Source organism: Orbicella faveolata, unplaced genomic scaffold (genome assembly GCF_042242905.1).
Source record: "Orbicella faveolata isolate gen_17 unplaced genomic scaffold, um_ofav_v1 contig_12, whole genome shotgun sequence".
Taxonomy (NCBI): Eukaryota; Metazoa; Cnidaria; class Anthozoa; order Scleractinia; family Merulinidae; genus Orbicella; species Orbicella faveolata.
The window spans coordinates 9,208,176-9,225,000 of record NW_028301539.1 but is presented as its reverse complement, the minus strand read 5'-3'; the positions used below and the strand labels follow the sequence as shown (position 1 = coordinate 9,225,000).

At 37.7% G+C, this 16,825-nt stretch overlaps 1 protein-coding gene and 1 pseudogene across 3 annotated transcripts; both read right to left on the bottom strand.

Annotated features, from left to right (window-relative positions):
* Positions 1–5,636: 5,636 nt before the first annotated feature.
* Positions 5,637–7,362, bottom strand: LOC110046520 (EGF-like repeat and discoidin I-like domain-containing protein 3; annotated as a pseudogene). The gene is made up of 2 exons (XR_016205743.1): positions 6,986–7,362; positions 5,637–6,320 (listed from the first exon to the last, which is right to left on the bottom strand). The product of XR_016205743.1 is annotated as an EGF-like repeat and discoidin I-like domain-containing protein 3 (transcript).
* Positions 7,363–7,578: 216 nt separating this feature from the next.
* Positions 7,579–14,732, bottom strand: LOC110046518 (uncharacterized). Of its 2 annotated transcripts, XM_089283731.1 has the most exons (4): positions 14,675–14,732; positions 14,499–14,570; positions 9,429–9,779; positions 7,579–9,055 (listed from the first exon to the last, which is right to left on the bottom strand). In XM_089283731.1, the coding sequence occupies exons 3-4, from the start codon at positions 9,742–9,744 to the stop codon at positions 8,901–8,903; spliced, it is 471 nt and encodes a 156-aa protein (XP_089139857.1). In that variant the 5' UTR covers positions 9,745–9,779; positions 14,499–14,570; positions 14,675–14,732; the 3' UTR covers positions 7,579–8,900. The 2 variants fall into 2 exon arrangements, with proteins under 2 accessions (XP_089139857.1, XP_089139858.1); XM_089283732.1 differs by lacking the exons at positions 14,499–14,570; positions 14,675–14,732 and having other exon boundaries at positions 9,429–10,065.
* Between the last annotated feature and the right edge of the window lie 2,093 nt (positions 14,733–16,825).

The following is a 16,825-nucleotide window of genomic DNA, read 5'->3' as shown; positions in this document are numbered from 1 at the left end:
CACAGGTTTCAGTTTTGCTCGATCGCTCGACTCGCTCGATCGTGAATTGAAGTCTTGAAGTTGAAGAAACAGCCGCTCAATGGAACGACTGCATCGTGCACAAGTATAAACTTACATTTCTGACATTTTCCTTTAAGCGTCAGTCTTCTGTTCATTTAAGCTTATTTTACCAAATAACGAAAGAGACAGAAATCATTTTTAAAAGCTACTCAAGTATTCAAGTCGCGCAACTCATCGATTTAACAGGAGATGGAAAGGAAATCGAAACCCACAAACCTGCTATTGAATAGGAGCATCTCCAACAGCTGAAAGCCAGGGGTGTTTGTTCGCTTTCTTCACTACTCTCGCTTCTTCTTCGCATATTCTTCTTTTCTTTACCCAAAGAGACCGTGAAGGACAGAGAGCTCAGCCACCAAAAGTTTCAACCATGTACAGTTTGTTTTCAGTTCTGTGGAAAACTGATCCAAATTTAAGCTTAACTAACTTTTGAGAAACGCTTTTGCAACCGAATGCAATTTTCGTTTGTTGTCCGTGGCTTGATATGTAGGTTAACCGAGCAATTTAAAGTTGTTTGTTTGTCAGGCGAGATCGAGAAAAGGTAAACTAACTCACCGCGATCCAAGAAAAATTTTGATCTGTCGCTTCGTCAGATTTGTGAATGAACATTTTCGCGCGGTTGATGGTGCTTTTGAGTTCATGTAAGCAGGATGAGATTCAATAAATACTTCCATCCGATAGGAAGGATGTTAGAAGTCTCAATGTTATAAAAGAAATGGTAAGAGTGTAGCTTGCAACTATCGAGTTATGGATGCACTTGGGAGGCTTGTTAAACACTCAAGAAGCTAAAGTCGCACTCGGCTATCGCCTCGTGCGACTCTAACGCTGCTTTCGTGCTTAGCAACCTCCCGCGTGCATCCATTTAACAAATAGATTCCATGTTGCCGTGCGTCTGTTCAGTAATAGATTACAGATGAAGTCAAAATGTGTTAAGATCAAAAAAGTGGCACACGAAGCGATAGCCGAGTGTGTTTAATGCAGATAAAGCTTTTTTTTATTTCAAAATCTTTCAACATATATACCTCGAAAGCCGGCCTTTGCCCACTTTGTCGAACACGAAAAAAGCTATTTGACACAGTCTATTGTCTATACAAAATGAAGCAGTCTCATTGGTTGCTATGCGTAGCAAAGAATTGTGATTGGTCCAGGAAGATCACGCCACTGTCAAACTTGACTCCGAGCGTCGCTTCTCGTAGAAAGAAAACTTACATCGAAAGCAGAATTGACCTGTGAAATCTACAAATCTTAAAGAAAACGCTGGAAAAGTCAAGTCAGTTTTTGTCATCAGAGCAGCCCTGTGAGCCGAAAAGCTTGGACGTTACCTTGAATATTGCAGGAGTTCAAAGAATACGCTCGCAAAACTTGCGGTTGCGGTCAATCTGGAGGCCATTTGATTCGGGTTTTGAATTAAGGAGCGTTAGTGACGGTGGAAATATGTGTCCTCTGTGATTGGTGATTCTCAAATCAGTTTGAAATAGTGTCAGAGATACCTTTTAGCTGCGATGCAATTGGCTGTGAGCTGTAGTGAGCTATACTTTGCTCGCTGCTGTGCCCAAAAACGGACTGGAACATTCGCATCGGAAAGCAAGGTTATGTGTTTATTTTAACTGATTTTAAAAAGTAATGTTTTGATGTGTCGTTTCTGACACAATCAGTGTTTCAACAATTATTTTGAGACTGAGAAAAGTTGAATTTTTTAAATAGATCAATCTGATAAACATTTTTTTTATTGGGTTTGTTAAATTCGAGATAAGCGGCAATGGTTCTTGGCTTACCGAGACCAATTTTTTACTTGGTTTAGTCTCACTCTACTGCCGACTGAGAGTGCTCGAGTATTTTAGCCATTTTCTAAAAAAGAAACGGCTTTATCTTTCTTCTTCCTGCTCCTCGTTCCTGTTCAATGCCTCGACAAAAATCTTTTGTACCTTGTCTTTTGCCTAGTCTCGTAAAATAGTATCTAAATTCTCAAAACTTTCCGCCATTTTAAAACACAGAGGGAAAAACTTGGTAACGATGACGTTAATCGTGCGTCTGTCCTCTAATAGATCATAGGCGAGAACCAATCAAAATGGAAGAATAACTTGGATTATTGTATAAAACTCGATAGTTGCACGCTGCACGCTGTCTATTTCTTAAATGAAAGTAGACTGAAGCTACAAAAAGAGTGTTATAATGAGTTACGCACGCAGGTTGTGATGTGAAATTCAAAGCGCTTTACACCACAGACGTTAGATTTGTGGTCGTGTGTTTGATAAGAATGAATTCGAACAAACTACAAATTGTTCCTCGTTTTTCACGTCACTGATTAACAAAGCTATGGCTATGGCTATTTCTATGCGACCGCGCAAAACCTCTATACTGTGTAGTGTTTGTCTTTGTTTTTTGTTGCTGGTGTTTTCGTTTTGTTTATATATTTCAAAAACATATAAATGCTCACATAACTTGCAATTCAGTACACAACTTTCTACATTTTCTACTATCTCTGCAATGAATACTCTGCTTTCATTACAATGACTTTCATTACTTCCACTAAAATTCTTACTCTACTAACAGTGCGAAAAAATAATGACCCTTTGGTTCTTTTCTTTTGTTCTGTCTTGTTTTGTTCTGTTTTATTGAAGAATTGGTTCATGCTTAGCGTGCGTATATTTAACAAATAGATTCCCTGTTGCCGTGCGTTTCTTCAGTAATAGATCGCAGATGACGTACGCGTCAAACGTGGCAAGAACTAATAAGTGGCTCAAGAGGCGATAGCCGAGTATGTCATTGATGTTCTTACCACATTTTGACGTCTTCTGTGATCTATTACTAAACAGACGCACGGCAACATGGAATTAATTTGTTTTATATAATAAAGAAACAACAGAAAAATCGTTTTTTTATTATTTTAAAATCTTTCAACATAACTCGAAAGCCGACCTTTGTCCACTTTGACGTAATCTATTGGCTATACAAAATAAATAAATCTCATTGGTTGCTATGCGTAGCAAAGAATTGTGATTGCTCCAGGAAAATCACGCCACTGTCAAACTTGAGTCGAAAATCGCTTCAAGTGGATTAAAAACTTACGGCGAAAGCAGAATTGATCTGCGAAATCTACAAATCTTAAATAAAATGTTGAAAATTCAAGTCAGTTTTTGTCATCAGAGTAGCCCTGTGAGCCGAGAAGCTTGAATGGTTTTTGAATATTGCAGGAGTTGAAAGAATACGCTCGGAAAACTTGCGGTTGCGGTCAACACTGGAGGCCATTCGATTCGAGGTTTGGATGAAAGGAGCGTTAGCGACGGTGGAAATTTGTGTCCTCTGTGGTTGGTGATTCTCAAATGGGTTTGATATAGTGTTGGAGATACCTTTTAGCTGCGATACAGTTGACCGTGAGGTGTAGTGAGCTCTACTTTGCTCGCTGCTGTGCCCTGAAATGGACTGGAACATTCGCGTCGGTAAACAAGGTTAAACTTAAGCTTACGCGTTTTTTTTTAACTGATGATGTTTTGATGCAGTAATTCCTGGAATCAATCGCGTCAACAATCATTTTGAGACTGAGAAAAGTTGAATTTTTCTAAAAATAAATTAACGACATAAACATTTTGCTTAATGGTTTTGTTAAATTCAAGACAAAGCAAATGTTTCTTACCTTAAAATAATTCTAAGCCAATTTTGTGTTTGGTTTAGTCTCGCTCGACTGTCGACTCAGACTGCTCGAGTATTTTTTCTCTTAGTCAATTTGTAACAAAAAAGCGGCTTTTTCTTTCTTCTCCCACACTCTCGTACCTGTTCAATGCTTCGACAAGACTCTTTTGTACTTTATCTTTCCCCCTTCATGTAAAATAGTATCTTAAATTCTTAAAGCCTTCAGCCACTTTAAACACAGAGGGAAAAACTTTGAAATGATGACGTCAATCGTACGTCTGTCCTCTAATAGAGAATAGGCGAAAAACAACCAAAATGCGAGAAGAACTTGCGTTATTATATAACAAGCTATGGATGCACAAGGGAAGTTTGTACAACGCGAAAAAAAGCATAAGAGTTGTTTGACGCGCAACCGAGGGTAACTCTGGATTCTTGAGTGCTCTCCAAACTTCCCAAGTGCATCCATAAGACGATAAACACACAGCTGAAAACATGAACCAGTTCTTTTATAACATAGCGACAACAACTTGAGCGCTGAAACATGTTTTATTTGTGATTGACTACAAAGTTCTCCCAACGCACGGCGAAGGAAAACAAAGGATCCCGTTGACTGGTTAAAACATGCCACAATCACTTAAGCTAAGGTCGAATGAAACTCTTCATCTAGAATAAAATTGTCACCGAAAAATTCACTTCTCTTAATTACATGTATTGAAAATGTAAAGGATAAGTAAGCAAGTTAAAAATACTCGATGAAAATATTGACAAACAAAGTCAAAGTACTCAATTTTTAGTAAGCAAGGTCAAAGTCAAGGTTTTGGATTAAAACTCGACGGAAATTGCGCAACTAAAATAAAACTGCAAACATCATGTCATATACCCACGGCCGTGAGTATATAGAGACTTCTACCGTAAGGGCTCAAAAGAAATTAGATACGAGCAGCGCGCGCGCTATTTTACAATTTGTTTTTCCTTCTGTCTCTTTTACTTTGCTTTCTTTTTCTTCTTTCCTTTTGTTTGCCTTGGTGAAAGTGGGTTAGGTTCAGGCTCGTACCTGTATTCAAAGTCTCTATCCCGCAGAGTTTTAAGAAATAACTTCTTCAAAAGCCATCAACCTTTGATTGTGATCATTAAACTTCAGTTCATTTCTAATGAATCAGGCGATGTAAAAAACAAACTCAAAAACAAACAAACAACAACAGCAACAAACAAACAAAGTACTTACAGTGCTGTACCTGGGGTAACAGAAAACCCTCTGTTTCTTGAAGACATCAGTTTGGCCATAGAATTTTCAAAGCACTTTTAAATACGTTCCGCAAATACGCGTTTGTTACTCATTACTTCTCATAAAAAACGTGACTCCTGATTATTATTATCAGAATGCGCAGGAAGTTATTAGATGTTACAGCAATGCAAGAATAAGGCAGAAAAGGGGCGAGTGAATCATGAATTATAGGATTCTGCAGGCTGGTTAAACATGTTATAACTAATTATTTTCCCCAGTAGAGATACCAGTTGTCATCTCAGTTGAGGCCGATGTCAACTGAAAGACGAACAACTAACTTGACATTACACATAACGAATTTCCCTTTGAAAAAACACAGGAATGAAATATGATGAAATAAATGATAATGATAATGATAATGACAATGACAATGACAATGACAATGACAATGACAATGACAATGACAATGACAATGACAATGACAATGACAATAATAATGATAATGATAATGATAATAATAATACAAATAAAACAAAAAACGCGCGGTATGACAAAGTCTGAGGGTCCGCCACTCCTATGAATCTTGCGGAGGAGTGGTGTATGAGTTTGAGGGAGACTGGGAGGTAGCGATGGTGTTAGGATTATGACAAACTAACAACTTTGTAGAAGATCCTGCCAACTAACTAATTATCCAACCAAAGAGCAAACCCCATAACCAGTCCGCTATAAGCTCGCAAATTTTATTTTATTAGCCTTCTGGTAAAAGTACTCATTATATACCGTTAACAGCAGATTGTACACGACACAAAACTATTATAAGTGGTCACTCCTACGTTGTGCTCTCTCGTTAAGATATTTTGTCTAAAGATTATCATAGTTTGTTAGTTTTGACTAACGACAACTTGCACCAATCCGTTTAACTGGAGAATCCTCACCTACAGGTAAGGCAAAGACTGTTTCGTTTACTACAAAAAAAAAGTAAAATAAAATAAAATAAATAAATAAATAATGATAAAACGGCAACTCGACAATTGTTGCCCAACGGAATACAGACCGTTAATATGCAATAATATGAGGTATCTGAGCACATCGTAACGTAAGTTTAAAGCTCTGTGTATTGTTTCAGGAGGTTCTCAGCAGTGCCATTAACCTTTTAACTGAGAAAAACACGCCTAATTTACCTTACTTTACAATTAATAGCATTTGTGATCAAATCCGAAAGTAACAATTACCTTTAACCCGGTAGTGAAAAAAGTATTTCATTTGACTACTTTAACACAAATATGTCAATCCTCAAACAAGGCCATGCCTCATACGTTACAGGATAAAATCTAACGAATCTTGCTTTGACAACAGGACTAAGTGAATGCTTCACAATACTGCTTCTATCTGTGTTGCCTGGGAACACCTACAAATGAAAAAGAAATTGCAGAACAGTATGCATTATGCACCTATGACTAAAATCAACAGAGAAAATTTACTTTTACTGGTGTAATAGCACATAAATAAAGGTTGCGAAATATGCTAGTTATATTTGAACTTGTATCATACAGAGTTTAATAAAATAATTAATTATAAATAGCCTTTTATGGTCCATCATCATTATTATTGTTGTTATTATTATTATTAGTGTTACTGTTATTAATTTATTATTATTATTATTACCATTTTCTTGTCCATTCCAATATAATCATTAATAATCATTATAATAACACCTTCAATGTCCTCTTTGTCTTTAAACTGCAGAAAACTTATTAGTAAACTTAATTGTAGCACAAAAAACCCTGAAGGGCACTTTGTCCGTCCTGATATGCGAATTCTCCACTGTTCTTGCTGCCAATCATTTTCAGTGGAAAGCCATGAACCTTTGTTTTTTTACACCCAACTTGTTACACGAATTGCTAGATTCCCATGCGTTTTTCTTTTATACATAGCGAGACATGCAGTCTTTATATACGAGGACTACAGTGCTTGCATGGCTTAACCACGAAGCAATTGTACTGTTTACTCAGACAAATTAATGCTTTCTCTAAAGACCTCAACTCCAAGACAAGAGTATAATTTGTTAGCCACCTTTTCCACATTGTTTCCTTGTAGCTGTTCCATGTTCCTCCATCTGTAGAAAAATGCACTTTGTAGCTGGTGATCCAATCAGAGCTTCTTCCGTGTTCTTGTGATGCCACTGCACAAACAGAGTGCACTGTAATCATATCAACTTGAAGATAGTCTGTTCTGTTATTTTTTGTCTTTGTACACCACGCTCCATCTTCCCTGATCTCATTCAGCCGGCCATAGTATGGATAATATCTACTACTATAGTATGTGCTTGCCGTCATTCTAGCATCTGGTATTTTGATCCTGTGCTCTACACCAACAGGTCCACATACTGAACCACAAACAAACAAACAAACAAACAAACAAAAAAGCAATAAGAAAGACAATCGTGTTACTGCGTTACGAACCTTTCAGTCAAATGCAGTCTGGGGCATTAACTTAGCAAAATATTAATCATATATGTACTGTCTGGCATATAAATCTTATTACTGATATAACATTTTCTAGTCCCTGTCCATAAATATGGAAAATAACTCGGCAAGGGTCGAAAATTCGATTTCGCTTATACTTTTATGGTAGATAATCTAGGGCATGACAAAAACTACTGGGTGTTTTTTTTTTTTTTTGGCAAAATATCCTTTTATTTCAAAGAAATATGCAAAGTACCAAATTCCGTTTAAATCGTCATGTGACGCACCATTTTATTAATCAAGTTTGAGAGCCTCGCATGCAAAACCACATTATTCTTCCTTCTTTAAAACACTCAATTATTTTGTGCAATGTTTAAATCTGTACTGGGTTGATTTTAGGGAATATTGCGTTGTCTTTTTGGGTGCAAAATAATTAAATTTCGAAGACATGTATTTCAGCACAGGCCACCCAAGCTCTCAATGTTATCCTTTTTTTTTTACACTTTTATGCGAACGTTCAGTCTAACGTGACATATGGTATGTACTATTACATGACGACCGAATTTGACTACGCGAAACGTGACTCTGGCATTGCAGCATGTGGAGGTGTTGTGTTACAACGGTTTGAATTTATAAATGTAATAAACGACGGACGAAGGCTAAAACTACGAAGGCACTTTATTAAAACTAGATACGAAAACGGATAATCGTGGCTTTTTCTACTCCTGGGCTACCGCGCCTAGCTTGGTAACCATCACTTGGCACTAGGTACCAGTCCTACATAAAGGTTTGTATGAGAATGCAACGGCTTTGCTTGAAAAGTCAATTATTCTTATATTTTGTGAATAAAATCTACTCACCCTGTTGCTGTGTTGTATTCTTTGTTGTTTGCCAGCTGCTCTGGCCGTTCTAACGCGATTTCGGCGAGTTATCGTTCTGTTGGTTTCCACTACTAAAAGAAAGACAAGGCCGGACACTGATTTCCGTAGTGCCCGCCGCTGGAAGCGAATCAATGCGCTGAAAATAGCCCTGCCGGCTCAATTCCTTCGTAGAATCGAAGAAGAGATGTCGAAGTTCCATGTCAGTTCACTCGCTACGCGATTGCGTCCACAACGCCTTCGCAACGCTACATTTATTTCGAGATTGCTACGCTCGCAAATTCGAAAACAGCCGCTTCACAAAAGTTAGGACACTTTTGCGGTGTTGGGTAACTATAATTAGCCCGACCGGGGGTAGTCAGCAACGATTTGTCAACATTCAAACCAAAATGCTCCCCGGGTAACCGGGCACTCCCTTTATGAGTTTGACAAATAAAGCACAGTTATGGTTGCCGGTGATGCATTCATCAATGTCTAAATTAAAAATAAACTTTTCAAGCTTTGGCAATGGGAAACCTAAAAAGCTCTCATACGCAAAAAGTAAATGAAGAGTTTAGATCTATTTTACACAAAGAAGAAGTCAACAGCAATAATATGCAAGTTATGCTCAAAACATTACTCAAGTGATACGAAAACTGACGGTCATTAACCTTCTAAAGTCATGTCGCAACAAAACAACACTGCCGTTCCATTCCCGGTTGGATCCAACCAGTACTTGCTGCTAACGGTTTCTTTGCCTTCGCTTGCCTTTATTTCCTGACACGAATGCGCTGGGAGCTCCGGAATGGAACCCAGAGGAGCTTTGATCAAGAAAAAACAAAATAATATAAAACTAACTCAGTATACTTTGAGTCCTACCGAAAGAAAATGATAGTAAACTTTGTTTCTGTCCAACGATGGTCTACAGGCTCACGAGGATCAAAGATCGTTGACTAAGAATAAACTCCTGAGAAAAGTCTACTAGGCCAGGAAAATTGAACTAAGGAATTTTATATTTTTACTTTTAACCTCCACTAATGAGTAGAAAAGCTATTATCAAGGATGTTAGAGCTTGACGTCTTCCAAGAAAAGTCGATAATTTGCGCCCAAGAAGAGAACATTGAACTTCCTTGATGACGTCCGCCTCTGAAAAGTGTCTATGCTAATAAGGCTTCTTAACAGTTTTGTACATACCCCGGTTGCTCAAGCGCCGTAAGTAAACACGTGCCGGATCTGAGCGGAAATGTTCAGGTCTTGCCTCCTTGGTTCGGTTATTCAGTTCGCACAAATTTTCCTCTACGACGTAGTTATAGCTTTGACAAGTGAGTTCTCTTTCACACCTGATATCACACTCGTGAAAGGCTCTGACGGAAAGCTTTTTAAAGACGAATCCTTGTAGAGCCATCCCACTTATGCTCCGTTCCTCTTTGCATTGTCCCCCAGCAGATACGCAGTCCATGGCCATAAAGTACCCGGCGAAGAGGAGGAAACATGAAACAGTCCACCGCATTCTCCCGGTCTCTCAATTTTTCACTGTAGGGGAGACTAGCAAAATATAACACTTTTAAACGCACTGCGATTTTAAAAATGACAAAATAATGCATGTCGTAAAAAAAAAAAGGAATTTTGGTCGATAGCTTGACGTGTCGTATGCTTTAAGGTGGCCGAACATAGTTTTCGCGCGCGCTTTTGCTGATGCAATTCGGCGCGCGCACAAGGATTGCAAAAAGCAGACATGCCGTCAATAGAGCGATCATTTTATTTACTCAACACCCGCAGTATCTGTGCTATTTTTCTCTATAATTGAACGCAGCGTATTGATGGCTTTAGTCTTTTAGTACAAAGATAGGTTAGAAAGGTAACGATGCAAAGAACCCAGCAATTCACAGCTTCTTCTTTCTTAGCGAAAGAGCCCAGTTAAATGCAACACATGCGTAGTAAGTGAAAAAATTGCGATTGAATGAAAATTGCACTCTCGGAAATACGCCTATTTCTCGAGAACCACTCATTAGAATTTCACGAAATTTGGCACGAAAATACTTTAGGAAATAAGTAACCGGAGTATTGACAATAATTGAACTTAAACAAAAGAAATTCTAGATTTTCCAGTGAAACTTCAACAAGGGATAATTAAATATCTCTCTGTTAAATTATTAGCAAAATGGTGTTCACTTATGAGAATCATTACAAGCTTGTTGCATGCAAATTATAAAGAAAATCTAATAGCTAGATTTTCTGCAAATAAACAAAACCGATTTTAAAGGTCTGTTTATATTTATTCATGTTGCCATGGCAACGGCACTTTCGTCAGCTTAAGCGTCATAATACCAAAGTTTGTGTTGTTAGCTAGCTTGCTGCCATTTTTGACGACCGAGGGATCAAGGGTTTTAGAGAAAAAGGTCAATGGAACACAAGTATGAAAAACTGTGTTCAGCCACCTTAACATACATCCCCAGAACTGACACTTGGATAGCATACAATTCAATTGAAATACTAAGGAAAACGACTGGAATCTAATTTTAAAAGAAATTTTAAGTGACAAACTGATAAGATACAGACCAATATCTTAATGTCTATTGAAAAAAGTAAAAAAAAAAACATTTGCCAGGCCAGTAAAGAGAAAGTTTCTCACTACCCGAATTCTCATTTAAACCTGCTTTTAATGCTCTGTTCAATAATATCTCCTTAATAAAAGTGTTAATTACAGTTAAGACATTCACGAAACTTTAGGCATTGCTTAATTTGTGATATTAGCCAAGAAATAAATTAACTTCAGTCTACGACTTCAAGCTACATGTACTACCTGGCTATTACTGTTAATTAGTATGAGTAGATCATTCCAAGCTATTTATCCGCATTAAGAGTGGACTATCGACCGACGAGTGGCTCAATACCAAATGAGAGAGAAGGGACTGCAATACAACAGTCATATTTCCTCTGAGCGAAACTTTAACATTTTGTGCAAGTATGGAAAAAACAAAAGTATCAAAGCCTTGAAAATAGAAAAGGAAAGAAAATTGGTCTCATTTAAACGAGAGCAATCTGCTTTCTGTAATTCACATGTTTCATCAGATTCGCACAATCTTAAGGGGATGTCAAAGAACTCTCAAATTGTAACCATGAATTAGCATTTTGACTAAAAATTATACTTAAATTAAACCACTGTCAAGGAATCCTCACTAAACATTGGACGCGCCGTTGATTTTTCGAAGCTAACTTCATGTGGGGACTTGAATTACAAAGACTGTGTAGTAATACATGCAATTTCTTTACTTTGAAAGAGTTGCAAATGATAGAACTCGAGTAAGAGTCTGTAAAAACGTTTGTTACAAATTCGTTGTCAAGAGAGAAGACCCCTTGGATCAAATCTGGTGTGACGAAGGACACTACCATGAAAGCAAGAAGGAAAAATTAACTGCTGGGAAATTGAGGGCCAATCTCCAAGAAGATTAAAAAAAAAAAAAATGTAAAACTACAGCAAAAGATAAACCAAGGGAGTAATTAGTAATGACCAGTCTTGCAACCATCGCCTGTTGATCAATTTCAGCTGTCAGTTTCTATTTCTATTTTGCCAACCGGAGCACTTTGTTTGTTTTCTGTCTGCCAGAAGCCTATCTCTTGGATCTCAATTTCCCCGTTACTGCAAATCAACATGCAAAATAGTATTTGCCCGCAAATTTCATTGGGTTAATTCTATTTAATAGAGCTACCTTTTGGAGTTTCAAGCTTGGTTCTAATTGGTCGGCGGTAAGTCCCCGTTGACAACCTCTTTGATGAGGTGTGACAAGCTCGAAAACTTTTACTTACTTTTTCTCGTCGTGCCCCACAGGACGATAAAGGACATTTAGAACAGCCCTCTTTAGCAGCCAAAAACTCGGATTTTGTTTTTTTTGCGGGATTTCCTTGCTTGAAGCAAATTTATAGGGTGCGTATGTTATGAGGATCAGAATTACTTTTAGTGTATCTGTCATGCAATTCCAGACTTTTCTAGAATTATTTTACAATGTGTAATATTCCAGAAATTTCTTTGATGTGACTCAACAGTTTTCACAAATAGTACACCTTGTAATGCTCTATAAATAATAACAGAACATTCTAGATACCCAGAGTAAAAGTATAAAAGCAGGCTTGTAAGTAATACAACACACTCTCTCCTTATATGCCCGAGGGCTCAACCTCGTGGCCGCTTGTGATTCAATTTATGTAATGCTATGGATACTATACTGTGAGGAAGCTATAATCAACTGCGATAACTTTGGTGAAGCTATGACTTTTGCCCTTGCTATACCCGGAGAGAAGAAAGAGAAGCAAGAGTTTGTGTGCACAGAAGAATCCAGTGAGTGGAAAGAATGCAGTGAATCAAGAAACCCAACCTTGGTTGTCTACATTCGGTGGAAGTTGGAGTTCAAAGTTAATCAAGATGAATACCTTTAGGCCATGAAGGACAGTAAGCCTGCTTAATACGAACTGCTTAACTTAATCTTTAACCTAAGTAAAAGTAACAGTGTAAAACTAATAAATAGTAGTTAAAAGGGTAACTGCTGGTTGTCACACTTTTGTTGCGTGCCCTATATCGCACTCGGGAGTTCTTTTTACTTATGCCTTGTTCGCGGACATCTCTTGGTTATTCCAGTACGTTAACACGTAGATTTGACGGATTTTTTACCAAATTTAACCAAAATGTTTCTTGTTTTAACATTGCAACACAGTGTCCGGAGCTTTTTATGATATTTCAAAAGCTTCGTCTCTTAAGCCGTCTGAAGTGACATAAGAAATATTCGTCTTGCAACATAAATTTTCTCTTTAAAAAATAAATCTGGTGAGAAACCTGCAGGGCCGAGGAAAACAAGAAAGACGAAAACTCCTTCAACAAAAGAAAGAAGGAGGAACTCACCGCTTACGACAGATTGAAGTTTCATGATTAAACCAGCCTTCAAAAAAGTGGAAAGTATAGTGCTCCGGTAATCCAGCAAAAGGTCACCCCAGTGAGTTTATGGCACTCACAAAGTTTTCTGTTTTTTCGGATCACCGGTTGATGACTTAAGTTGCTAGTTTTGTTTCCCTCACTTTTCTTACTATGCTGTCTGAAGCGCTCTGCTTCCTTCCTTTTTCCCGCGCCGTATTCGTAGTCCGACATCTGCTTATTGACATGGTGCAGTTTGTTTGGTCGAAAGTGCCAAGACAAAGGAAGGTAATTTAGTTCAGCAAACACTGTCACTTTTGCGTTTGAGGCCTTGCGTGCGCTAACCAGTAGATGAAATCTTTAATATAATTATTTCCTTTGATGCTATTGTTTAAACGTTTTACAGTTTTTATTACTATTATTCTTTTCTCTTCTTTTCTCCTTTCTATGGTTTGTTGTAAAAAAGCAACAGGAGTAGCAAGATTCTGAAAGACACCGCTGAAGATTTACACTAACCTTAACATCAGTTTTGATCGATGAAGTGAACACTTATTTCAAATCGAAATATTGGAAACAATCATGAAAGAATAATTCTTTAGTTTTCTTATTCCAGAAATTAGAATTTGGAGTAAGGGTCACTAATAATATTACATATTTAAGTCTCAGAACTTATGGAGTGTAATCATAGGATAAGAATTTGAAGTGGGGTTGGTCTTATTTCTCCTCCTGCGCCGTCATGTTTACGATTTTTCGATTTAATTTCTTACACACGTACATTAAAAACAAATTCTTCATGCGTTTTTAATTTTTTTTTTTTTTCCGTATTATATCATTATCACGGTTAGTAACGTAGTCAAACAATTGAGTGGATTATTCACCTTTATGTTTGGCTTTAATAGTTTTTCGTGGTACTAATTGAAAGTCGGCGTTATCACTTTAGTGATTTTATTAATGTTAGGGCTGTTTACACGTACGGAGAGGAAGGTTCTAGCACTCAGAAGATTCTGGAAGGAGTATAATCCTAGCACCATACGTTTTCTGTATTCAGTATACAATTGGCCTTAACACCAAAATCTCCGAAACGCTAGGCTCTTCCAAGCTGAAAGATAAGAAGATGCTAACATCATGTAAACTATCTTCCCTCGGAATACTAGATCCTAGAACTAGGGACAAAGCCAAACAATTATGATGGCATCCAAGCGGACTAGTGTTTAAGACCGACAATTTCATCTTCTTTTTTCTTTCTCCACATGGTAACCACCTCCACGGAATTTTTGCTTGTAAACCAAACGAAACGTTATCTCGTATCTTCCTACTGCTAGGTTCTCCCTCCCTTCATGTCACCAGCTCCTCACACGTACCTATCTGCTGTCTCACTTTCGGTTTTCTTCCCCACGATTTTTACAGCCCCGCAAAAAAGGTATTATAGATTCCTGGAGGTGTGAAAAAATAGATAAGAATATTAAAATATATTCAGCATGTAAAAAAGACCTTTTTTAACCTTCCCTCTAGATTAAGCTGTTAGTTTTGGTAATACCTCACCAGTTCCTCGTTGAAAGATAGCGGTTCTCTTCGATGTTGTGCATCCTTACATTGAAATTACTTCCAATTGTTCAGTCTTTAATAAGCATAAACAGCTTGCACCAGCTGTAATCAGCTATCTATATTGAAATTAAAACTACCGGTCTTTGTGTAAAGATTTATTCATCATGAACAGGAAGATAATATTTCGAGATGAGTAATCGTAGTCTGGTGTCCCCAATTAGTATGCATTGTACGCTAGCGACTTCGACACGTTGATAAAGTTCTTATCTTATCTTACCTTATCTTATTTGCCAGCTGTCGTGTATTATCGACTTTTTGTTAAAAAAAATTAAACGAGAGCTTGCCGACTCTTCATGGAACTGGGGTGAAAATGTGCTAGAAACAAGAAAATTAACTCCAGTTGACGTCCGTGGTTCTAAAACGTCTGTACACATAAGGGCCTTCTCATGAATGTAACTCCGACAAGTCAAAATACAAAAGACGTATTTTGACTGATTAATTCGCATAGAACGGCGACGTCAATAACTCGAACTTCATAACAAAATTTTTTACCAAATCAATGACATCCTTGAGTGATGGTAGAGATCTTACTCAGTTATGGTGAACAGACGATGCTGAATTTATTTTTCTTGATATATGTGAAGCAAGCATTTATAAGCTGTTATATAATGATTGTCTGTTAATAAAGTATTCAGAATTCCGTATGAAGAAATTATGCGAACGATCTTATCGGCCTGCTTCAGATGGCTTTTTGCGCCAGCAGAGCGTTTTAGAACTGTCGAGACCTCCTAACGTTAGGTATATGTTTCAATTTCCATCTGTAATTGAAACAAAAATTTATAACAAAGTAAACATCGATTTGAAAAATGTGCATTTCATTTGCTCGATAGATGCTTTCAAGGCAAGTAACAATCGTATTTCCAATAAAAAGCTTTCGGAAACCACTCAAAATCCTGTAAGATTCTTCGAGAGGAATATTTTGACACATTCGGTGAAAGCGGCTGGGCTTGGTTATATGAGAAAGAAAGATAGAAAATTACGGTCAGAGAGCGTAGACATTCGTAGCGCCGATCGTTTCGCCACGCTTTCGCCACGATCGTTGCGTCACGTTTCTGCTGAATTCAAAATTGTTTCACTCAAAACGTGATTTTCAATGAATAGGTAACAATTCTAAGCCTTTTAAAGTTCAAAACGATGAGTTCCAATGAAATAATTGCTATGAAAAAAAAAACAAAACAAAACAAAAACAAACAGTTATTTCAGTAGAACTCGCAATTTAAACGTTAAAATCGACGAAAAGAACCCATATAAATCTCGATGTGTTTTCTTTCTCACTTCGTGATATTACTCCGAAAGCTTCCGAAAAATTACGCACCATAATAATGGCCGTTTTTGATTCGGAATGCCCGCATTTAGCGAAATCCTAACAATTCATAACTATTGAAATTATTTAGTTCTAAAAAGCGATTAAAAGAACACGAAAACACCTCGAGCCATTTCGATACGCTGTCCACCTCTCTGCAATGGTAGCGTCAGCCGCTCGCGCGGAAAACACATGACTTTCCGCCCGTTCCCACGCCGTTGCTTCAAACCGACATACATTCCTTTCCCATTGTTTGCCATATTTTTTTACTTGGCACAATCAGCGCCTAGTTGTTGTATCCTTTTACTGTTTTCGTTCAAGAAAAAATCCTGACGGGCCATTGCCACGATTGGTAGACATTTTAGCGCAAACCATGTCGGTTTGAAGCAGCCTCGTAGAAACGGGGAAAGTTGCCTGACTCCTGTTCAAGCGGCTTCGAGAAAGACTAATGTACTACACGACTGGAAATGTCTTGAAGAAATTGCATAGTCACGGACTGAAAAGACAACGTAAACTTTAAGGACCCACTTCTAATCGACAACCGACGAGGCATTTACTCACTGCTGAGCTTTTCTAATGTAACATACAGAAAACGAATAGGATATTTGGCAGAAAAAGAAAGCCTGGTTTCTTTTTCTTGCCAAAACAAAACAAAACAATAACAAACCGCTCAGGAAAATCGCAAGCAATCGCTGAAGATCATTGAAGAAAGTGCCTGATCAAATACTTGGAATATACTAGACCGGCAGTGGAACAATCCGATTGGCTAGTTTTAGTAAC